Source organism: Balearica regulorum, chromosome 16 (assembly GCF_011004875.1).
Source record: "Balearica regulorum gibbericeps isolate bBalReg1 chromosome 16, bBalReg1.pri, whole genome shotgun sequence".
Lineage (NCBI taxonomy): Eukaryota > Metazoa > Chordata > Aves > Gruiformes > Gruidae > Balearica > Balearica regulorum.
In genome coordinates this window covers 3,809,664-3,835,488 of record NC_046199.1, presented here as the reverse complement: position 1 = coordinate 3,835,488, position 25,825 = coordinate 3,809,664, and the positions used below count along the sequence as shown (strand labels likewise).

The 25,825-nt window shown below is 42.1% G+C and overlaps 1 protein-coding gene across 2 annotated transcripts in view; it reads right to left on the bottom strand.

Annotated features, from left to right (window-relative positions):
* Positions 1-25,825, bottom strand: part of PTPRT (protein tyrosine phosphatase receptor type T) — a 469,086-nt gene that overhangs the window by 51,121 nt on the left and 392,140 nt on the right. Inside the window, exons 15-19 of one of the 2 annotated variants that reach the window (XM_075768624.1) lie at positions 19,625-19,654; positions 12,030-12,077; positions 9,636-9,784; positions 3,348-3,425; positions 3,113-3,148 (exon numbers count right to left, since the gene is read on the bottom strand). In XM_075768624.1, coding sequence (XP_075624739.1) covers positions 3,113-3,148; positions 3,348-3,425; positions 9,636-9,784; positions 12,030-12,077; positions 19,625-19,654 — 341 coding nt within the window. The remainder of the gene's footprint in view (positions 1-3,112; positions 3,149-3,347; positions 3,426-9,635; positions 9,785-12,029; positions 12,078-19,624; positions 19,655-25,825) is intronic. The other variant, XM_075768623.1, reaches the window with a different exon arrangement.

Below are 25,825 nucleotides of genomic sequence, written 5' to 3'. Positions count from 1 at the left end.
CCTGATCATCCACAGGCAGAAAGAGATGTAAGAGAAATGCAGCTCAAGTAACAGCCTACAAGGGCACGCACCTCTGTTCCCATTCTACGGCAGGCCAACGTTAGCACAGCTAACACAACTGATGTGAAAGTCTCTCCCACTGCTCCCAAGAGGCTGACATGGCCTGGGAAGCTACAGATACAACCGAACAGACCAAGCTGTTGATTTTCAAGTTTCCGTGGCATAAAAATAACTCATTCCACAATTTAAAAACCCAACAATGGTGACACTCACTAATGCAGCAACATTGTCTCAGTATCTTTTTAGTTCTTCAAACATCAGGTTGGCAGTAGATTGATTAGGCATGGGCAAAAGTCCATCCAAGCTACAGAAGGGTGAAATTAGGGCAAATTTCTATGTCTTTGTAAGCACAAGCCAGTTTTTGTGCAAGACTTCATGACAGCGAGCTTTCTCAGCTTGTTCTGCCCATCTGCAAGGATCTACCAGGCACTACCGTCCTCATCATCTCTGGAGGGCAGCGACTCTTGTTGTTAGGATCCTCTTGAGTAGTTGAAATGAGAACAAGGGTAAATGTCCTTACATACTGCTGGGAGATGTTGATGGATGTAAGGGAAGGACACGCTGGGTCCCCTGAAGAGCCTGTCCTGATGACATCTTCAAGAGGTACCGGTCATGCACATTGTCTCCAAAACAAACCTCTAACATTGTACTTAATCTTCAGGCCTTACAGTACTGGTACAAGATGGGTCTTACTGAAGAATTAAAAATAGGGAAATCTACCTCCTTTATTTGTTAGTATTAAATGTTCACTTCTCTAGTGAAGAGGCTTGCCCAAAACATTTAAATCCAGAGTGGTCTACAACCGGATGAGAAAATCATGTAGCTGAAAACATGCTTTCAATATAATAGTATTAATCAGGCATGGGCTAGGGTAGATGCAAACCCCAAACCCCCTACATCTACTATCAACAAATCATGTCACAGCCAAGCCTAGGGATTCATCCACTACTGCAGATACAGAACATTTATTAGCAGAAGGCATAACAGATGGGAACAAATAGCACTGAACTGCAGGTAGTGCCCAAAGATGGATATCGGTAGTGGCATGACTGATGCCCTTTTTAAGATCTCTTTTTCTTTCCCAGGAACAAATATTAATAAACGTCAAAAAATTAAACTTATTTCGCTCACACAGCAACATCCAACGTCTGGTGAATTTGTCTGAGAAGCCAGAATGCCAAGGTTTTAATTTGTCTTCAAGTCACAAGATAGAGATTTCTTCAATGCCAAGGGCTGTTTTGCAGTACCCGTGGCTGTTAAACTCAGATGGAACTGGGGGGTGTGTGTGACCAGTCTGTGTAAACCATGTCTTAAAAGTGCTCTGTGCTTCACTTCCCCGGTGTCAAACAGGGATATTAATCCTCACTCAGATATAGTGGTTAGTAGAAGTTATGTTTGAAAGAGTTTTGAATACATAAGCACAAGACCAATTTAATTTCCTCTTTTTCCTCTCTAAAATGTGGGATTTTGAAAGTTTTGGGGGCTTTTATGGCTTTTGTTTTCCCATGCGAAGTACAGACTGACTCCGTCTATTGCTCCTTGAGCTTCAGATTATGAAGCGTGCAGTTCACACCGTGATTCTCTCTGTCGGGACAGAGCAGGGAAAAGAGCTCCCTGAAACGAGGGTCCAGTTTTCACGGATGCCGAGTACCAGCCTGCGAGCAGTTTGACATCTTCCAGCAAACTGCACGTCTGGGCCCTGTTTCTAAAGTATTGCCAAAAGATAAATCTCCTTTTAGGCTTCTCTATTGACAACACTGAGTCTCTAGGAAAGGAGGAGAAACCTTCTGGAAAAAGGATTCCTTTCCTTCCCCACCTTGTTAGAAGAGGGCTCATTCACTGCCATCGGCTTTTTGATAGATAGCCGGATAAATGTGTGTGCTGTGGCAGTCCCTCCAAGCCTCTGTGCCCTGGCTGCTAGTCTGTAAGCCAAGGCACTTAAACGATCGGTTGTAATTTCTTCCTGGTCTAACTGTGGGCCTTCAACACGCTCAGAGTAATGTTTAAAGCAGCCACAGTAGATTACTGTGTCTGGAAGCGAACATTTACTGTAGATAATCCAAAATGACAGGTCTGATAAATACCACTGGTTAGATTCTGATCAACCACACATCATCTTTCTGATTCATAGCGGAGGAATTGCTGCCTTCCAGTTCCACACACAGGCAGCATCCTCCAGGGAGAGCCTCAAGTTGTAGGCTGTTATTACTCACTTTTGAGAGCGTACCTCCAGTAAGTTTCTGGATAACTTCTTTTATAAGCTACCGGTTTCTGCCAATTTTGCTGTCTCTGTTAACTTACTGTATAAATGTATTATTTTTAAAAATCCAAAAGCTAAGAGCTGCACCCCGGATGCTTTATCTATCACCTGAACAAGAAAAGCTAATTTTCAGAGATGCCGAGCACCAACACCCCCCTCTAAGGCTACCAGCAGCCAGAGCACAGCCTCCGCCTCTCAGAACCCACCTTTCTGTTCTCCTCTCAAACCTACACCGAACCGCTGGAGTATTCAGCATTTAATCTCAGCATACGCTGAATGAGGTGGGGCCACTTGCCCAAACCCAGCCTCCCATTAGCTCTAAATACTCTTTACGTTTGCAACTGTGAGCTCCCACCTGCTTTGGACACACAAATCCTCACTTCTATTCCCAGGCCTGGCGGCAGACGGAGCTGAGCCTCCGTCCCAGGGCTCGGCCACGCCAGCTGCGCAGGCACAACCACCTACGCCAGCCAGAGCTGAGCCGAAGGCAAGGCGGCTCGCGGGAATTTGGCCCAGAGTGTCAAATCTCATTCACAAAAGGAAACAACAAATACTTGATAGAACTCCTAAACCTTAATTTTTGAACTGTCCGTTAAAAAAATTAATAAAAAAAAATTAATAGCAATAATAAAGCATGAGTAAAACAAAAGGCTTTCCAATTAACACAACACATGACCACAGGATTAATTATTATTTTGGAGCCCAGCCACTTAACAGTGCCCTCCGAGTTATTTTCAAGATGCAATGAGCGCGTTTGCTCTCCAGTGCAGTACACCATACCTGTCTTCTTACCTAACAGCGTGGTCGATGGAACAGTGTCTGATGATACTTTGAGATGGAATTCCGTTCACCCACACGACACGGATCAATGGAAATCAACAGAAGATCAATAGGAAAAAAAGTTACAAAAAAATGAAAACAAGGTTAGCTGTATCTCACACTCAGAAGATTCAGTCTATAGGTCATATAGGGAAACGTACAAAAGCAAAGAAAATTTAGAAATGAAAGAAAAGTCTGGCACTAGTACCTGAGTAGTAGGAATTCAACAAAGATTTGCTCTGAAGGGTTTTGCTTTGGACAGAAAATGAACAAGGAGAGGGTGATGCTAGGTAGGAAAGACATAAGGAAAAGACTTTAGACATATATTAAGAGAGAGAAAGAGAACAGGGAGAATGTTCCTCAAAGAACACAGTAATATGGGATATATAAGGCTTATCAAAATTAATTATATTTTTCATCTCGACATGCATATTACATTTATTACATTGTCATCATGATGGATTTTCTTTAATATAAGCACTCCAGACCCCAAATACAGTGTTATAGTTATTGTAAATCAATGTGTTCCTACACAGGATACACATATAGGACTATAGTCTAGATATCCTTTTTTTAACCAAAGGAACAAACTTATCTTTTTGTCTCTAGGAAAAAGATCCCTAAAAATAAGCCCCAAAATACAAACTACAGAGAACCAAATGCACTAGTAACAGTAGAATAAGCCTGCTCAAACACAGCGTACACGAGTACCACAAAAATACACAGGTAGGGGTGGCAATTTTTTTTGTTAAAACAATACAAGATAACGAGGGACTTGTTCTTCAACCCAGGACTGTTCATAGCAAATCCTACAATCCTTCCCCCTCTGAGCTGGGTTCTTTCAGCAGGACAAGCATCCTTGCTTTTTCTCATTAAAGCAGTAGCTTTCTCTGGACAAGAATCCACCAATTATTTCCATATTAATTGAATATTTATGGAAAGGAGGCAGGGCTCAACATCTTCACAGTAGATTCTTTTCTTGATAGTAAGTCTATGAGGCTAGTTTATACCTACAATAGCATACATGTACGTTCTTACAGTAATCCATCATTTCTGAAGGCATATTCTTTTGTTATCATTCTGCATTCACTCTCAGAGTTACAGGCATTTATTTATCTCCTCAAAATGTTGGGAAACAAGCTAATACAAATCTCAGTACATCAGGAAGATGACAATAGATAACACAGGAAAAACTATTCCATAATCTAATAGAAGTAGATAAAATTCAGTATATATCAAAGTAATTTCAGAAGCAATTTTTGTATCTGTAGAGCAAACATCACTTAAAAACTTCAGGTTATTCTATGGGGTGAACCAAAGAAGTCGCTAGCCTAGGGAGTTTCATGAAGTCTGCAGAATTACCTCCTAAGCAGTTTATAATCATCTAGTAAATGAACTCGCGCTCGTTCTGCATTCTCCTGCCATATTTTCAGACTTACACCACTTGAAAATGCATTAAAATAATCAAATTTCTCATCGCTTAGTCTGCTGGAGTTCTGCCCCAGCTGCCTTCAAGCCATAAAGCATCTTTCATTTGGGGTCTCTTATACTTTCTCCCCGTGTTTGTCAGCCTAAATCAGACCTTTCTCTCACTGTACTTGGAACATGACAGCTTATGCAGATATATAAAATAAGGTCTAAAAAGAGTAATTTGTTTGCCCAGGGTAACAGAGCAAGTCAACAGTCAGGGCTTTGAGCAGGACTCGAATTTTCTGAAATTTGGGAGTATAAAAGAACTCGCTGAGCCGTACTGCCGTTCCAGGAATTGCTAACAGTAAATTACTTAGGCAGCTGAAGATATACACCTCACTTCAGTGAGTCTGATTAAAAATGTTACCAACTGAAGTTTATGAAATGAACCATGTTTGTGAGACAGGGAGGGAATTTCTAGATTCAGAAGGGGAAAAAACCCCCCACAAACCCAACACCAAAAAACAAGTTTCCCAAACTTTAGAGAGCTCATTCCCAAAATCAGTCAGGTAGCAGCTTGTATAATGAGATGTGTAGACAGTGCTGCTTCCTAACCAGAGGATTTCACATCAGGATAGAGATTAAGACTTCATTAAAAATTCTCTTTGTATGCCCTGGAGTGGCACGTGAGGCCACACAGATCCCTCCAGTCATGCAGAATGGTGGAGGCTCCCTTCCTAGTCTGAAAATTGTTCTCCCTTAGTTTTTGTAAGATTTTCTGAACTAGCAAACCCCACAAAAATCCCAAACCAGCATGAAAACCAGTAAAAGGGATTTTGGTATTTTTTCCTTTTATGCCTTTGATGAAATTTGGCTTTTTTTTTTTCTTTAAATTCATTTTAGAATTTTTCACTAAAGAAAACATCTCCCGGTCATGATCCTACAAGTCCTTAGACTGCATTTAGCAGGTAACCTAAAAGTGAAAATTATCTACGTGGTTGGAATAAGAACTAGACCTTAACGTAATTGTCTGTTGTGACTTACAGCAAAGCTAAAGACCGTTGCATTTGATTCATCACAAAAACATGCAGGATATGGAAAGGTGTGGCTTTAGATGTTTCCTGGTTAAAAAGGATCCTTAAGACCCTGCGTGCCACTTACCTACAGCTTCCTCTTATCTCCTTGTTCTTGCTAGTAAAAGCACACTAACTCTACAGTAGTGCTCACTAATGCAACGCTCGGTTCCCTACGGCTTCCAAAACGCTGTCTTCAAACTGTGCTTCTGCCCGAAACATTAAAGCCACCTACCTAATCTGCATCAGTCTCACTCCTGAAGGTTGTCTGGAAAGCAGTCTCCTCCCAAACTGAGATGTCACAAAAGTTAAGCACACCCTAATAAATCAGTCTCTAGCAAAAGTGGCTGCATTTTAAGAGATTAAATCTGCAGAATCAAACAGTTCCTGCCAGAAACCTCCCAAGATGGCTACGCTGGTGATATGGTATTCTCCTGGACCAGCCCTATCCATGGCACTTTAGCATTGCAAACCCAGAAGAGCAGTTCCTTCGAGCAGGACGTACCGCTAGTGCATCGCTGCCGAGATGATATACTACTGCTTCTCCCATCACACGCCTGGGCTGCCAAATTGCACACAATTTATGTGCAATAACAACCCCTTGCACACCCTTCTGGTCAGTGCGCAGATGCTAGTGGATGATTTTAGGCTCACCTTGTCTTCAATTTGTCATCTCATTTCATAACAACCCTGCATCGAGTCAATGCCTACCCATGCCTGTGCTGTGCCCCTCGGAGGAAAACGCCACTGCTTTCCAAACGTTCCTGCAAACTGAGGAGCAGGCTCAGACACTGCAAGCACCATCATCTACCTTTAGTGCATTTTGGATATATTTTTAGTTTTTAAAAAGCAAGATGTTTGAGAAAATGAACAACTATGAAGACCCTGCTTCCACATAATCCCTGGGTGAAACCAGACGAATTGGAATAGCCATGGACTAATTTATCTTTCAGCAAATACCTATTCTGATTCCATATGGTGTCAGAGACAGAGGCTGAGTCCATCAAATCCCTTCAGTTTGAACTGCAGTAAAAATTCTGCCTGAATAAGGACTAACAGAGCAGGATGGAAAGAGGGATGAGGGGTTTTGCTTTGGGCCAGAAAAGATAAATGCCCTTTTCTCTCCCACTTTTCAGCAAGACCTGAGGTCTCCCTGTTCCAGCACAGAGGCTACAGATCTTCCAGAATGTAATTGCATTTGATAATGAACACCTCTGCCAAACAATAAAATTCAATCCTATAAATGACCAACAGCACCGGGTGCTCCTCAGCACTGCGCTGGCCTCTACAAAGGTCTCCATTGCACGCAAACAGCGTGATTTTATGGAAGACGCCGTTAGCATGAGTTTATATTGAAAATACAAGTATTTCCTCCTAAAGCACTGAGATGGAGCAGGTGAAGAAATCTGCATTTTTTACTAAGAGCAGAGACAGGAGGATGGTAACTCTTAGTAGTGACAGAATCACCGTTATTTTCAGAGTTGCCTGTAAAAGCGCCCAGGTCCATGTCCCCTCAGAAAAGGAGGGGCTGATAAGCAGAAAGGCAGCTGCTCACTTTTGGTGTCCGTCATGATGCAGAGTGCCAGGCAGCACCCGCTATGACGAGGGGGACGTTGCTTCTGCCTTTCTAGCGGCTGGACCTGTCAGTGGGAGCTGCCTGCAGGGTGACGGTGCTGTAGGCAGCAGCGAGACAGGCAGCAAATGGGGAGGCTACGGCAGGAGGGTGGACAGGGATCACCCAAGAACATCAAAAGTCCTCCTGCAGCAGGAGCAGACCAGTGGCCAGGCTGGACGGACTAGAGGAAGAAAAAGGCTTCTACAGGGACTCATGGAATTTGTGCTGTCTGAAAAGTCATTAAACATATTGGGACAGGAAGGAAAAACTGAAGGGAAGGACACATACCCTGCAAGGACGCTGCCATCTGGAGATAAACTCGTTTGCAAGTCATTCAATAATTGTGAGGTTTCCTACTTAACAAGTTGTTTTGTTCTATTTTATTCCTTTTGTAAGCTAGCAAGGTGATCTTGGGATTGAAAACACTTAACTTCTCTTGGTGGGCTTTCTTCACAAAGGAGAGGGGTATCTCCATGTCACTGCTACAGCCAGATCAGGCTCCCGTAAGTCAAGAGGGTCAAGATGGAGAGGATGACTACCTAGCACGACATAGCTGAAACGCTATTTTCTGTTGGGAGGCAAAAGGACAATTTAAAGAAGGAATTTGTTGCTTAAGAAAGCTGATTTCAAAAGCTAGGAGGAACAACCCCTAGTTAGAGTAGGCCTGTAATAGAAACCCTCAAGTATTCAACACTACTAAGGCAATTGTTAAAAAAGAAAGTCTTTTACCCATAAAACTCCTGTATCAGCATGTGCACGTTACTGCACAGAAGAGAACTTACCTCCAACACGTCAGCATCCTGGACTTGGCAGTAAAAAATCTGGAGAAGTCATGAAGGCTTACTGGTAATTGTTTCTCATGGATATAAAGAGGAAAACAAGAAAAGAATCGGCCCATGACTTGACTCAGGCTGTGTTACAGAGGGAGGTAGCGATAAAATCTGCAGTGACGTCAGACAAGCAAAGGACTAACTGCTTTTAAAAAAAAAAAAAAGAAAAGAAAACCTGGAGGGATGCTTTTTTACAAAATTAGATAAAACTTATTTTCTATAGATGCCATTTCAAGTAAATGACTCAGCTGTTTTAATTAGTCTCTCGAAATACCACGGGGTAAAAAAAAATGAGGTCACATTTCAAGCGCGTCTCGTCTCTCATTTTCTGGTTGGAAAAAAAATCCCCAAACTTTTAAAAACCCCGATTCTGAAGAAAGTGTTAAAAACTTCATTTCCCCCATACATTTTAAACAAGATACGTTTGCTGTTTCTAGGATGCCTGTTACAATGCTGTCCTCCGCTATCCTGTCTTTCAAAGATATGAACCACTGACAACTCTTGCTGTCTTAGGAGATAGAGCTACTCAGCACCTGAGAAAATTAGATCTTGACTCCAGTCAATTTAATATCAGAGAGAAGTGTTCACCGCTAGCCTTGACGGTCCCAAACACCTATTTATCCATCTCGCAGGTATGTTACACTGAGTGGCAGCAGCAACGCATGCAGGTGGAATTTGACATGACCTACAGATAGTGGGAAAAGAAGAATTCACTCAGCCTGTCCCACTCAATCTGAGATTACAAAGGTTTCAACGATAAAACACATTTTGTACCATAAGCACTTCCATGTTAGTAATTAGGGGAAAAACCACTTCACTAAAGACGGTAAAGACAGACAAAAGAGTTTTAGTACGTACGCGTGTTTCAGAGCTGTCCCCTGTTCAGACTAGCAGGCTAAGCGTCAAAAGAAGGACTGACATTCCCATAGTGTCTAAGTTAAAATTTATTTAATATGAAAAAGTTTACAAATCCACCATGCACTCAAACTAGCAAGGCTCAAGTATGACTTTGTGCTGCTTCACCCACAAAACTCTTCCAGCTACAGAGGTCTGAGGGGTTTACAAGTATTAACTAAGATTAGTTTTACTGAACCCGTATGAAGAATAAACTGAGGACACAGACAAAAGAAGAAACGCTGTCTTTCCATTCCAGTTCTCTAACCAGGAAACCATGCTTTCTTTCATAACAATTTCATACAGAAAATGTTATTTCATCCTACGAGTCAGCTAACTGATTTGATTCAACTATTCTACTCGCAAAGGAAAAAATATTTCTGAAGAACAAATAAACACGTGCCTTCTCGACTGTCTGATGTAGTTATTAGAACAGACTTCGTAAATTATTCTCAGTAGATTTAGAGTCAGAAGGAATGCTCTCCACCTATCTGACAGGTAAAACAGGGGCAGTGTCAGAGACGTTTCAGACAACTGATTTCTAGTGAGCTTTTGCAACGATCTCTACCACTGTCATTCCCAGCTCCTCAATATTGTGCCCATAGGAATAGGTCCTTTCAAGAACCTAGAGCTCTCCAAGGGGGACATATCCATTGCAAGCAAGTTAAACTTACTGAATCCATTAACATCTTGGCAGCTGGAAGAAAAAGCTTCTTCATTGTGAACAGCACTGAGTTTTGTAGAGGTCTTGTCGGAAGTAGCCACGGGACCCATCTCCCTCTGCGTGCTGGTCTGAGTCTCCTTCTGCTTCTTGGCTAGCTTCCTTTAGGGTATTTTGAAGAGGGGAGAAATCAAGGTCAGTTTTCCCTCATTAAAAACAAAGCAATGAGCAAATATTTTGAAACCCACGATTATCCCACTTGGTCAGACATGCAGGGCACGTGACAAGTTGCACGAGAGGAAACTCCACAACTTTTTAACATAACTGTTGTGGAGCACCATAAATACAGTGATACCAGTCTTTGAGCTTAGCTATCCCTCCCGGTAACTTATCTTGCACAAACCTGCATCACCCCAGCAGTGGGAGTGCTACGTCATCCTCGAAGAGGCTGGCACAGGGAAAGGCCCTGGAGCGGGCGTCAGCCGCTCCAGGAAGAGCGGAGGGCACGGGATGAGGGCAGCGATCAGAACCGCTCACTGTGAGGTAAATGGGACGTCTGCATCCATCCCACGGGGGATTGCCTTTGAGCGCTCCAGTGGAGAGTGTGACCTGAGGCTGTGCAACCTGAGAGCTGGAGCAGGAGCTTTGCCCTGTCCCCACGCACGGCAATGAGGACAGCAGCCTCTACCGCATTTTGATACACCAACTGCACGCAGGACCGACAGCCGGTGGGGGGGTGGGGGGGTGGGGGGTAGAGGGGGCGCAAATTAAAGATTGAGGTTATTTTAGAAATGTCTAAATATGCCTCTGTTCTGGGAAAATGGGTCTTTTCTTATTTTGAGGAGATGTCAAAGACATTGGCAAAAGCAGAAACACTGCCTGCTCTGAAAACACTAACAAATCCAGGAATGTAAGAGGCTCCTCTTTCGCAAACACGGCTAATAATGAGAAACTGGAGAGAAGCAGGAAAAGTGAGCTGCTAAGCTTCCATTGACATTTGACTGCCCTGTGCTTCATTCATATCAGAGAGCAAAACTGTTTAAAAATGAATGTGTGACATTCTACAATCCGTACCTTGAAAAAATATCACAGAAATCCCTAGCACCGGCAAAGAACTTTGCTTACACGATTTCCGTAGGTAAGAAAATAAAACAAAATAAAAGGGAGAAAAACAGATTACTGTACGAAGGAGTTTTAGTTTTCTTTTTTCCTCCAGCTCAAAGAAAAAAAAAAATCCTAACGACTAAATCATTTTGCAAAGAGGTTTTTCTTCACTAAAATGACATGCTTATGGTAAGTACTACCCATCTTTTAAACGTCATTAGATTCTTAAAAAGATATTGCTTGCAGCTTATTCCAACAGGCTTTATTTATTCACAGAACATGTCAGAGCGGCATTTACAAGCAAGTTCAAGCACACAGCTGAGCCCCAGCCCTTCACGAGATGGGTAGCTAGGCCACTTACACTCATTTGCAAGGAAGGGTCAAAGAGAACTAAAACCTTTGCCTTATGTCTGTGGGAAATGACTATTTTAAAGCAAGCTGATAATCCAGACCAGGAGAGCACAAATGTACGGAGAAATGTCCAATGTTTGCTGCAAACTTCTGAACAAAGACATCTGTTCCATCTGCTCAGCCAGTTGAGGTTCAGGCTTTTACAGTTAGTGGTTTCAATTCAAACCCATAGCTATTCAAATTGGGGACAGAATTACAGAGCGCCTATTTAGATCTCACAAAATCTCCATGGTCTATCCACTGCTGCAGATGAAGATGGAAGCAGGGGAACTGTCCTTGAGTGATGAAGCAAAAAGCTGGCATTTAATGATGTTAAAAGCTTGGCTTCCAGTGTTCAGCAATGTTAGCACAGCCGGAGTTATTAACTCTGAGCTGCAGACATGGGAGCCCCCTTTTTTTGTGCTGTGGTACCTGAGGTAACAACAATAGTCTTGAAGTGTATTAACCCTGCCAGGTGGTTATTTTAATCCTTTCGATTTGCTAATCATACATGCCTACGTGAATTCTTTGGCAACAGGAATTAACATTTCTCAGTAGGGACCACTAATCCAAAATGCAGAAATCCTTAATAACAAGCACTCTGGACTGCTGGGGTGAGCCATTACAGACGACCACTACCGATGTTTAAAAACGGGGAGTCAAAAAGGGTGACTTCCTTATTAAATCCAGATTAAATTATTTGTGGCCATAATTATCTCTAAGTCCCATTGCCTGGTATCTTTTCAGAGATGCCAACAAGCTACAAAGAGCTGGAATTGGCAAACTCGTTTTCTCTTTCAGTGAACGAGCAATAACATTTCTGCATGTGCTAGGCAGGAAAAAATATCCCCAAACCCAAGCCCATCAGTCCCCAAAGGCCTGCTTACAAAAGCCCTATGCAAAGCAGTTCTACCTGGTCCTGTAGAAGACAGAGAGGCCCCTAAAACACTGGCTTGAATGCCTAAAAAGAAAAGGTGACATGAGTTTAAAGTTCTCAATCGAACTCGCACACACAAACCAGGCTGCTCACAGGTGGACCAGCTAAACGCTTACGCAAGTTCAGAGAGAAGCCACACAGAAAATTGTTCTGCATCTGAAAACGCTACAATTTTCTTTCAGCAGCGCGTTATCAGTTTCCACCTTTCTCCCTCTCTATTCCAAGAATGTAAAAATTCTCCATCTAAATTTAGAGGGAAAAGGAAGACGGATCTCTTTTGAGGATTTCAGAGCTAAGCTTGCCAGACACATCAAGGGGCTCTCGGTTTCTAAATGTGCCTTTTCTGCCTCCGTTATGTGTCTGGATAGAGTGGCAGCACAGGACTAAGCCTATTTGGTCCTTGCCATCATTACAATTCATAGAAAGGATTATAAAATCAAATGACTAGCACTTTCTAGAATGTTAGGGATGTGACTTAAACCCACAGCTAGGTAGAGGTTTATTTCCCAGCATGTCAAAATGCCTTTGGAATTGGAAAAGCATTTATCTGGAAATACGGTTTCCAAAAATAGGGCACTTGAAGAGATCTCTGTGAATCACTGACAAGCTGCATCAGCGACACGGCTCCCGCTCTCCTCGCTGACCGGCCTCTCCCCTAAACACAACAACTGCAACACCCCGATGAAACTGCTATCAGTGCGTTAGTGTCAATCACGGCCGGCTGCCGCCAGCGCGTACCCCACCGCGGTCTGACTCTGACACCAGGCACCGAGAAGACACTTTCCGTCTCATGCATTATGCAGCTGAAAAGGGGAAGAAATAAAAGACCGGGCAGGTATTTGGAAGAAGAGTCTGATACAATCAACACAGGGTGAAGAGATTGAAATGTCAAAATGTGAGTAAGGTGATATTGATGGCCGTTTTACGTTTAAGCGTAAGGAAAATGTGCCAAGAAGAAAACAGGAGTCCACAGATGGGGTTTACTGGGTTGGCCTTTTCAGTTCAAGAGGGTTTGTAAATGAAGAGATGATGTTTACAGGCACTATACACACACAGGAGGGATGAGACAGAAAGATGCTCAAAGTAGAATAAAAAATGAGACCAGCTGTATAATCAGGCAGTTGAAGCTGACCCAACTAAGGCAAGGATAAAAGCTACTGGCAGTGAACCTCAAACTAAGTGTGAATTTGGAAAAAAAATTAAAAACGATGGAGATTTGATTCAGCTATTTTTGAAACTTCTATTCCTATCAGCGAATGGATATTAAATGCTGAAGCACTATATTAAAATTGCGGGAGTACCAGTTTAATAGCCAAGGAATGCAAACTTAGTATCAAGTACAAAGCATTTCCTGCCATGGGCATTAATCAGAAAGCTCAAGCAGTATTTTCAGTCAGAAATATCTGCAGGATCAGATTCCTGTTTTGCAGAGGTTTGGCTAAATTTCAGGGATTATTTTTTAAAAGCAGCTTCAAACTCTTCTCTAACTTTTTATATCAATTTTACGTGCATGAATGTTAAATCTGTAACTGCCACTCCTAAAGAGCTCTTGTACCTGTACGTTGACAGATTTAATTTTAGATGTTTCACAAGGATGGATTATATACACTATAATGTAGATTTGCATGCACCGGTAATTTAGACATTAGGTATAGATCACGTAAGTTAAACATGAAATTTCCTCCTACAGACAAGAATTGCATATTGCCCTCATTTTCAATAAGCAATTTAAGAAAGCTACAAAACACAATTCCTTTCAGACCTATCTGCGCAGCAGCCTGCTAGGAGTACACATATTATTTATGATGAAACCTGCACAAATTTAAGGCAGGCAGCAATCAGCCATGCAAACACCCAGTTGGGAGCGCGGGTTAAACAGCAGTTCTGTCGAAAAGGATCTCTGTCCCCTAAACCCGTAGTAGATCACAAACTCAATTTGAAAGAACAGTTTCGTGCTGGTGTAATTATACGTGGCACTATGGTGTGCAAGACACGGGTGAGCCTTTTGCTCTGACTGAGGATCTGCTGCAACACTGCGCTTCAGCGAGAGCTGTGCCACCGGCACACGCACAAGGGCAGGGCAAGGAAGGAAAAGCTAGAAAACGTGACCTACAAGCAAAGGCCAAAGGAAATACGGATCTTTTCTCTAGAGAAAAGAAAATCAAATAGGGCTGATCGGTCTTTAGATGTATGAAAAAACACCACAAGGAAGCTGTTCTCCCTGGTTACAGGGGCTGGGAAAAAAAGAAATGGGGCTAAGCTATAGGCAGGGCAGTTCATTTCAAACTCTGGGAAAACTACACGCAGCAGAGACTGCCCATCTCCCAGGCGGACCGGGCAGGTAGGCTGCGCGATCCTGGGCACCAGAGCTCTTTAACCGGCGAGCAGGCGTTAAAAGCAGCACAGCCTCTGGCAGCGGGGGTATCTCCTCCCCGGGCCCCAACCGTCCCGCTCAGAACTGCACTTCACCACATCGCCCCGTGCGTAACCTCGGCAGTGCTGAGAGATTCTCTGGGCTGCGCACAGAGGCAGCTTACTCCTTCCTATAGCCGCTATAAGGGCAAGTCCTCCACTTACTACAGGCAAGAGAGATGGTTTTGGTTCTGCTTTCTTAGTGCCTGCCACAGGGAAGCCAAACTCGGCGCAGGTTATTGCGGGAGCAGAGGGAATTCACCAGATCGAAGGCGAAGTGAAGAGCGAGGACCAGCCGCACCACTTTCACTTACAAAGCAAACGTTACTTGACATGAGAAAGTGATGTAACAGCGGTGTAAGTCAAAAGATGCTCTGAATATTTTGTACTGTGTCTATACAAACACAGCGTCTTGAAAAACATAGGGCTGCGCTCTCTAAGCTTTACTTGATCAAATTAATCACTATTTGTGGAGGACATTTACTTACAACCATATAAACTTTAGGCAAAACAGGTGCGTGTAAGAGCCATACAGTATATGTATAACACTGGTATCGCCAGCCAGCAAACACCACTCTCTGCAAAGTTTAGGCTTGCAATCACCACACAGACATGTTCTAAATAAAAATCTCACTTACTTTCTGGATTTTAATTATTTTTTTTCATTTGCTTTCATTAGACTGGCATAACCAGTAATTCATGATTCCATTTTTCCAGCATCTAATGAGAAAACCAGTTTTGTCTTAAAATTCTGATTTAGCAAGCTGACCTGTGCAGGCAGATCCCACCATCCATGGAAATATATGGAGATATTTATGTATGTACATCATTATACAGAGGTATGCCTATAAATAAAATATCGTCTTATTTCTTTTCAAATGTCCCACAGACGGTGGAAATAAATTCAGCATTAACTCTGTTATTTCAGAAAATGCAATTATGAATCGAGCTTAATACCTTTGACAGAACCCCTCCCATGAAAAGAAACTCCTGGCTGACACCACCACCGCAATTACAACCGGTCTGAAATGACGATGGGAGTTCAGGAGCTGCCTACACTGCAGCCGCGTCCTCAGTCCCCCGGCCAGTTCAGGGGAAAAGGAAAACAACATATTGGCTATTGAGCGTCCTTTTCTTAGAAATAACATTAAACTGAGTTCTTACAACACGTGCATCAATCTATGTAATTCCAGAAATACTTCTCTGGCCTGATATGACTCTTGATTAAATTTCATTCTGCAACCATTATCCAAACCCAGGAAAAAGAAAAGGAACAAACCAAACCAAACCCGACCTCCCCACAGGAAACATTTCCATTCCTTTTCCTGGGGAGGAAATAATAAAGCCCTGATAAGGGCTGCTGTCGTTGAAAATACTGTTGGCAAAAGAGGTGTCTGTCATTAAATGCAAAACCTCCTTCAAACCAGCTGCGTTCCTCTCTGTGTTCTACAGCTTCAGCTAGGAAAAGAAACAGAAACTTTCAGACGGGGATGGGTTGCTGTCTTCCATTCCACATCGTATCTTACAATGCATTAAACTTCAGTGCAAGGGGACAGAGCTAGCGATTCTGTACAAACCTTAGACAATATTTGTATTGGTGTAAATACAGAGTAACTCCTCTGAAAAGATTCGTGTCATCCTGGTGACAGTGACACAGGGAGTGCCCCAGGACAGGATCTAATTCCGCAGCCCTCTCTTCCCATCACAAAATCAAGCTCTGTCCAAGGATCTCGCATCGTTTAGCAACTCACTTTTAATGATGGGTAAATTGAAGTACACCAAATGATGTCAATCCTGCGTGATGACTTAGCAAGTTAGGAACAGAGGCCTCCTGGGTTTGTACTTCCACTTAAAGCGAGTTAAAGATCTTTATGGCCTTCTCTTTCAGCCACAATAATATCCTTTCCTATATGTGGAAGGAAGTTTTTAATGAAGTGTTGCTATACAAAAATCCCACAACTACTTACCCAGAACTCTGTATGCACAAAATAGCCAAAAGAGCTGCTCTTATAAATGAATATTTTTGACTGGTTTCACCGAAGCTGCAGGTACTCAACCATGTTACAGAATCAGAATTACGGTCCGGGGTTGCAGCAGAACACAAGACAGGCTGAAGGCATAACTCCACTCTAGAGATTACCACAACATGCATGGCACATCTCTTTAAAAACCAATTACTCATAAGTCTCCGTGACTTTCACAGACTTATCATTAAGAACTGCTTAGAAGAGTTAGGGTTGGAGATTTTGGTCCCTAACAAGAAGAAATGGCAGTATAGCAGATGACAAAGGGTTGAGAGGAATTATCTGAAAGCAGACGAGAATTACTCTAAGAACAACAACTTTGAAGTCCGGAAACTGAAACTAAAACCAAAGCGATGCAGTCCGTATGGTCATATTTAAAGGTCTGCCAGCAGATCTGTTTGAGAACCTGCTTTTTAATACTGGTAACTCACTCACCTGAATTTTGCTTCAGGATTAAAACATTCATACGAGGTCCTAGCATGGAAAACAATTCTATTTTAAAAAAATCTACATATAAACATATTGCTGCTCTTATTTTCACAATATTTGTAATAAGCTTAAATCAAATCTCTCTGCTTATAAGAGGCTGTAGCAATTTCTATCAGTTTTGGCAAAGAATTACACAGTCCTTAGCAATTTAAGATTTTCATCTGTAATCATTATGAAACATCCTATTTCATGTGAAACTTGAAAAATGAAGCTCAGTAAAACTTCATCATATGCTCCTTCATGGATTCTCCTGCTTTCTTCCCTCACTAGCGGACCATCCCTTGTACCCTGACTATTGTTCAGGGGGAGAAAAAAACCAACCACCAAACCAAACCAGAGCTTGGTTTTGCCAGATCAGGGAACAGGCCAAATGTCAATCTGAAAGCAAACCAAATGCTGACATGCACAGCTTGACGATGGAATTATTCATTGTGTGATGACTATTTATGTGTTATCTCTACCACAGTGATGCTCCAGCTAGGAGAGCTCTTGCCTGATGGGGTACCTGGGACACCATACACGCAGAGCTAAGAATGAGCTCTCTGCAAGAACCCTTGGGTGCAGTACTAGGGAGATACAGTTAGGTGATTTCTGCATCCTGAGCTCAAATCTCCATTGAGTGCTTCAGTGGGCTGCTATGAACTCATCATGATGCGTTGCCTGATGATACCTCTGGCTTTGCTCTATTGTGATACGCTGCATGGAGCACATCTGCCTTATGAAATCTTAGTAAAGCAGTTGTTTCTGCTACTGCCGAAGCTCATTGCAACCTCAGGCTTGGGTGACCTCCAGAGGTTTGTCTCTTCACTTTTCCTGAGTCACTCTCCTGTTCCCTGAGAAAAAAATTCTAGTATATTGATCCACAGAAGCCATTACAAGACAGCAAGGAGACCACTTAATGATACCCTTATTTTCTCTGTATAAAAGTAATCCTCAGCTGACTGCTTAAAGCTATGTTGTTGTGCATTTGTAAAAAGGGTCACATAGGGCTCAGAAGTTGATTCATCTTCTTAAATACCCAAATCGCAAAAAAAAAATAAAGCAGGGAACATTCTGATTGCATGCTGGAAGGAGACAAATTTAAAGTGGAAAACTGGGGACTGAATTTTTCCTTACTGGTTGTAAGGAAACCAAACCAGCACAACAGTGTAGAGGGCACTTTTCTGAAGTTCATGAGAAATGTGCAAAGAGGAAAGGTTGTAGTAAGAAATGCAACTAGCTGGCAGCACCTACGTGTTAAAACCGCCCCTCCCTTAACATTTAAACTTCTCTTGAAATTTGACTACTTAAGGTCAAATTCCACTCTTGATGAACCAGTGTGAAGTGTAGAGGAAACAGAGTTACTCTGCCTTTACCATCACATAACTGGGCAAAGCGAAGGCTCACGATGGTGTCGTTATGCTCCTCACACACTTAGCAAGTGGGGAAGGTTCCTCTTTCAATTATTTTCTGATAGGTCATTGAGAAGCAAAATCACTCCAACAGCTGGTACATAGAGATCCTCATACTTAACTCCTTTGCCTTGTTCTTTGGATGTAAATCAACTCATGCGGAAAAGAAGTCAGCTTCCACTACAAGGGCAGAATATAAATGCCCTCATTTTGCTGACCTGCTGAACACCTTCCAGACGAGCCCACAGGACAAAGTCCCAAGATCAAGACAAAGGTGAACTGTAGGAACAGGCAAAGGAGGAGGTTGCCGGGGGTGGCAGACTAGGAGGGGCTAGCAGAGCAGACGTGGCCCTTTTGACAGCTTTGTCGATGTCAGAGCCCTGGAAAATCTGGCAGGTTGCTGCTTTTGGGGGAAAGGTTTAGGTCAGCTGCTTCTGAGAAGGGAGACCTGTTTCCCTCCGCAGCAGCAGTTGCCTTCTCCATCCCTCCCAACTCTCCGCTGGCAGCAAAGGCATCCACCTCGATTCCCCAGGACTCTTTCCTCAGATCATTGATCCAGTCCTCTCCTCCTCCTGATCCTCAGACAACTATTATCATGGCAGGGACAGCTTGGCCCTGATTACTTTCCAGCCCCTCAATCTTTAGACAACAGATGGCTTGGGAAGTACTGATGTGTGAAGCATTTTCATGCGCCTTAACAACTGCCTTAATTATGCAGCATTGTCATTAGGCCTGGACAGGTGATTTAGATCTGAATCTCTGAACCACTTCATTATCCAACGGTCTAAACTGACACTCGGAACCCAGCAGCTCCAGGAACAGGAATGTTTGCCGAGATAATGTCCAAGTCCTAGTTGTCAGAAACCTTACATTTTAAAAAAAGCTTATAGCCACAGCTAAGAAATTCCCAACAATAACTTTCAGGTGTGAATTTTCCCTGCAGTCTGGCTAAATACAATTAGAAAAGGTGCAGTTGGGCACTCCGTATTTGCCCATTAGCATTTGAAGAACTATAAACCATTAACTGACGTATCTGTGGACATTTATGTGTTTGCAGGCACAGTTACAGGTGCAATGGCAAAACAGGGAAAACATAACAGTGTGAAAGTGAGAAAATAAAACACAAGCTGCTGGAAAGACAAGGATAAATGGAATGGTTAAAAAAAAAAGTGGTAAAAGAAAAGAATACAACAAAGAACAAAATTACCACAGGGTGAGCACGGTCAAGAAACGTCACCCCCAGTCAAGTACTTACAAGTAATAGGAGTAGGAATATGCATTTCTTCTAAATGTCGACGGCCAGTCAGATGAACAAAATATCCAAAAGGAGAAAAAAAGAAAAATACATAATTAGATTTATACAAACTCTAGGATTTTTTTTAATAGATGAAGCATTTGCGCTGCTTCTTGTACTGAACTACTTGTCTCATGCTTTTTTCAGGAGCTATTCGTCCGTGAGGAGTGGATACTGCACTGGAGACAGGAAACACAGGTTGTGCTTCCACTTCTGCTACTGACTTGCGTCACCATGAATAAATCCCCTCACCTCTTCCTTCCTTAACTTTGCCGTGTCAATAACACGGGTAACGAGACTTACCTTCGCCTGCAAAGTGCTTTGAGATTTTTTGAACGGAAAGAAATATGTAAGAGCTATTAATATAAATAAGACTAAACAGGAAAGTGTCAATGTAAGAACACCACAATTTTGGAATATTCAGACAATGAACAAATTGTGTAATAATAAATCAAGCTTCATCAAACTCTAAAATGCAAATAGTTCATTAACAATTCAAGCATCGCTACATATTTATAGCTGATCACTGGGGGTATACATTAGCTTTCTGCGTCACTGTGATTAAGCATTTTCTGTTACAGTTTTTCAACAATACACTTCAGAACATTTTGCTGTGTTTCAAGCAGCGCCACGAAATGAGCCTTGGCAATCAGTTATAACTTCAGAGGTGACGTCTTCCCTTTTATAACTGGAAGAGGGCTTCTCAGAGAAGGCTGTTTCACACCAGGTCTGGCATATGTTCTTAGATTAACAGCAAGGCACAAGGGAGCCTCGAAAGCCGCAGCCGTGGTTGGGACAGGGAAAAACAACAAAACACAAACTTCAACCTACTGCGCAACTTTAAAATCTCACCCTTGAAGGCACTGCGAACACCAGGAAGCGCTTACAGGTATAAACGCAGGGATCGAGTGTTCACTTTTATAGTTGCTCTGAACACAACTTTCGTAAGCACACATGGAAACCAGATTCAGCGCGGTTTCTCTCTCTGCACAGTCGCCCTCTTTGCCACGCGCGTGCCGGGCACAGGACTGTGACTTACAGATGTTCAAGAGGATTACCCTGAAATGACGAGTTTTGCCTGCTGGTGGCCCTTGCTGTAAACCTGAAATTCTGGCCAGATTCCCAGTCTCTGCCAAGTTCTTTGAGTAACACCAATTCCAAGGTACACCTGAATGTATTTTTAACATGATGGTATTATCTCCTGAAACCCAGAAATTCTACACGCCATAGCAACGCACCTGCCACTGAGCTTCACTGTGAAATTCCAAGTTCCTCTGAATCTCTAAACAATGGGAGAGATCACCAGGATGGGGAAAATAAGAGCCCAAACAGCTGAACACCCCCCTACATCCCCAAAATTACTTCGTTAAACCAACCCCTCGGACAGGCCAGTGCCAGGGTTCACACAGCGCTATCAACCATAATTATTCTGTTGAAAATCTTGCTGCACTTTCTGCTTTTCTCAAGTCTCGGCCAGCAGACATACGCAATCACACGAGACTCGTAGTTCTCATTAAAAAGCTGCGTATCCCTCAAGGCTGCAGAGGAAAACTCAGAAAGATTTATTCCATGAGGACAGAAAATAAAAAAAGACAAACAAAAGAAGGATTATATTTTGGAACTGGACAGGCCATTTTCGGTCAAATTCTCCCAAAACATGCAACCTAAAATAAGGACTTCCTAAGGAATATTTCAAAACTATCTGTAAAAAATTGCTCAGTAAAACCATGACCTGCTCATAGAATGTAGCAAACAACCTGAAAACCCTGCCTGTCATCCACCGTAAACACGGACACAGAAGGGACACGGGTCATTGAATGTGCAAATATCCCTTTGTTAATTCTATCCTATAGCTTGGGTATGTCCTGCCTAAGAGGCTTTTGGGTTTTATTTAATTAGTTTAAGGTAACAACCTAAATCCTAATCCAGAAGGAGTTGAATTTTCATAGAAGGAACTAATCCTAGACCCTACATCGCCCCAAATCTCCTCTTTTGCTACCAACAGCAGTTTAAAGAACTTATTTACAGCACACCCATGACAGGCTGTCTGATCCTATTTATTCAGTCCTGTACTTAAAGGGGTCAGTAGAGGCTTTGTCCGCTCAAACGCACAAGCCTGAAAAGTGTCACATTCCTCACTCCAGGGAAATGCGAGTCACGATTACACCGGAGCTCACACTGTCCAGATGAAATCAGAACTGACCAAAATCCAATCCTCTTGGGGGGCAAAGTCAAAGGGTATTTTCTCCAGAAGAGAAGTTTCCAAATGTCTTGTTTTTCTTGTTTCAGCTTGTTTTTACTAACTGATCCTGTATTCTCTGTTACAACGAAATATTTAACTAATATTAAGGACAAGCAAATGAGCTCCTTAGAGAATTAGCAAGGTTTTGTTACAATAAAAATGAGGTATTTCAAGGTACGTATCTATTAATGAAAGAAAGCGGTACTGCCTTATGTGGGCAAATACACCCAAGTGGGCACTGATCATCAACTGTAAATTAACAAGCTAAACGATGTTGCAGTACTTTGTGCATCAGTATACATATGATGATATTGGAGCTGCAAACAGGTAACTCATATAGCTACTGGGTTTCCAAACCCAAGAAAACAAATTTTGAAAATGGTTTTGATTTTAGATACTGGAAGACAGTCATATTTTAAACCAGAAATTTATATATACGCATATATAATTTTTACAGTGATATACGCACAGAAACTTTCACAGATTTTAGGGTTAGACTAAAACTTTTAGATAACAAACGTAGAGTCAAACTCAAATTTTCCACTGCATAAACATCCTGGCTGGCTTAATTTAGCTTCACATATCTGACTAAACCCTATAAAACATTGGCAGCCCCCAGAAATGTGCGAGTTGCTGGAGTTTTTGCAATATGGTCTATTGAAACTATGAGCAACTGGGCAACACTTGCTCATGCCTTGCATATGGATGGTTCCAAAAAGTATGCTGATTTGGTGTGTGTCTCAGAAACAAAAAGCAGTTTCTGATGATCGGCCTAATCCTAATCTCAAACAGTGTCTGCCTCTTCTCAGTGTTTCTGTCTCCTCTAATCTCTCTCCTTCCTTTGCTCTTTGCGCTGGTTAACAAAACGCTTCAATTCAGGAAATCCACCGCTGTGCCTACTACCAATGAACTGTGAGGCCCTGGACCCTGAACACACATCACTGTGAGATTATCCAGCTCCGTTTGAAGAAAATGCCTCAAGTTTGTCTAATTAAATTATTTTTCTGCATTGTTGCCTTGCAAGACTACAGTGTCTTGTACACTGAGGCATTAGCCTTAGTGAACCCAAAAGGGGAACTCTTTTTAAAGGAAGGTAAACGCAAAAATCGAATGCAAGAGCTTAAGCTCCTAACACTTCTGTTTGTAATATAGAAAGAGAACTTTGTTGTTAAACTGTTTTCTCAGACAAAAGCAAGTTTTCAGCTGTGCTCCTCCAGAGGTTCAAATCAATCTGTGGTCCAAAAAAGCCTTTCCTATTATAAAAGCTGGTCCCAATCCGCATTAGTCTACAAATGAAACAAGCCTAGCAGGCTGACGTTCATCTTCAGGGAACACTTGTCCATATGCAGCTCCAAGCCTCAGCTGGACGCGACTGGTGGTGCCCGTTCAAGGGAGACCCAGAAACAACGCGATCAGCAGGGCTGATGCCGGAGACTGATGCCGGCTGATGCCGGAGACTGGAGAGAGCAAGCCTCCAACCCCTCCTTCCGCACTGTTAGAGCTTCTAAGTGGGAAAAGGTTTTAAAGTCGATGAGCCAGTTTATTTCTTATAATAGTGGGTATTCCAGTGGGTAACCTTGCAAATGACAGCAAATGGGCAGAGAGATACAGACTGCAGTGATTTTCACCTGTTTGCACAGGGGAGAGAACAACACAGAGGAAAATGTTGTTTTCCAGCTCTAGAAAGAAAAAAGGGAGAATTTATATTTCTAATACTCCCACTCACCTCCTTTCTAATTTTAATTTTGAAGAAAGATGCCCAGGATAACAGAGCCTATGGCAAAGCCAGATATAGCAAAGTCCTGTCCATGGGCCATCACACCCGAAGTCACTAAATGTTGATGCTTTTGGGACCAGGCTAGTTCCACAGGAGAACATGCGCGCCGCATTAGGGCCAGCTCAGGTCAGCACTACTTTGGGAATTTTTATATCAAGCAAATGGATCCTCAGACTCCAGCCTTTACAACTTACTCTGCACTGTGAGTAATTTTGATTCTGCATTTGTGGTTCTCTGTGTATGAGATATCAACTTATATTGCAGCAGTCATGAAAGTCAAAACATCCTAAGAATCAAATGTTGGAAAAAGCCAAATCTTGATATATACCCCCATCATTTATGTATCTGAGTTAAACATGCATTGGAAAAAGAATCAAAGCTAAAATCCAGTGATTTTATATACCTGCTAGCTAAACTATATAATACAGTCTCTAAGTTTCCTCCCTAACACTAATAAGTTATATTATGCATAAAATATGCAGTCCATTAAAAAAAAAACCCAAAATGACAACCAAAAAAACCCCACAAAACCAAAAATCTGACAATCTGATAAACAGAATCAGACACAAATTTTTACTTTTTTTTTTTTTAAAGGATTCCTACATATTGATAACCTGGCCTTTTGCTGGTTTTCCTGTTTCCATTGGAAGACAGAAGTTTAAGCAAAGATGTTGAATCATTGATATCAAGACATCCCCACATCAATGCATTCCAGAATGAGAATGATGAAGATTTCTTCCGCAGTGTTTGGAGGAAAATTACTTGCCCATAATTCTACCTCTGAGAAATTTCCTAATTGTTTTCAAATTCATACAAAAAATAGATTGACAGCAATCGCAGTGTTTAACAGCAAGAGTCCCACAATTTCATTGCAAAAGATGTGGTAGACTGGGAATACAAGTTTGATGGGAAATCTGAAAATTTGAGAAAATACACAGAGATTACGAGTATTACCTCCTCCTTAGTATTTAAAGTATATTCTCTCATAAGAGTATCCTTACCTCTCTGACTTAGTTATTGGCAGGCTACACCACAGAAAAAACTGTCCTCAAATAAGGAATTCCTCATCATCATGAAAAAATCATTGTTTGTTTTCTGCCCAGCAATATACATGATTTATAATAATAATTCATTGTGGGAGAGAAATGCTATTAGCTTTTAACAGCTTGTAAAATACATCAGGATATTCAGATCTTGCATTACTCTGATAGTTTTCCTTACAAGTTTTACCTTTCAAGTTGAAAAGAAAAGCTTTTCTTAAAGAGCTTTCAGGAAGGTAACAGGAATGGATGAGGGCTGGGCATTAAACAAACCAGAAACCCAACTCAATTCTTCCTGAAACTCTTTCTGGTTTTCTTTGGAGACATCTGATTTTTTTCTGCTTATGAACCAAAAAGCTCCCAGGAGACTGGAATCAGTGACATCTGTACTGTTTGGGTTTAACACGGAACAAAAGGGCTCTAGATGTGACTACAAAACACATACGCGTTTGTCCACAAAAATCAGAAATTTTTGCACACAACAAAAATTAGATTAAAAGCCTAGATTGCACTTTCAGTTAATTCAACAGGAATTCACAGTAGTTGGTACATATGTGATCAGTTTTTCAGAATGAGATAATTTGGAAATGTTACTCAAAGGACATCTAGTCCAACCTCCTGCTTAAACCAGTTTCACTTGCGGCAAGTCCCTCAGGGCCTTGTCCAAGTCAAGTTTTTAATTTCTCCAAGGATTAAGATTCTCCACCTCCAAACCATCTTGGTAACCCTTCTCTGGACTTGTTCTAATATATCAGTGCCTTTCTTCTACTGAGGATCCCCAAACTGGACACAGTAAGCCCAGAGCAATCTCACCAATGGCAAACAGAAGGGAATAATCACTTGCCTCAACCTGCTGGCTACCCTTTTGCTAACAGCGCCCAGGATGCAAAGGCACATTGCTGATTTGTGTTTGACTTGTCCACCAAGACCTCCAGGTCCTTTTCTGCAAAACTGCCTGTACTGTTGCTTGGGGTTACTCCATCCCTCATGAGATGATCCTCATGAGGTTCCTATCAGCCCATTTCTCCAGCTTCTCAAGGTCCTTCTGACTAGCAGCCCTGCACTCCAGCATCTGCAGCATAGACTTATTCCATTTGCATATG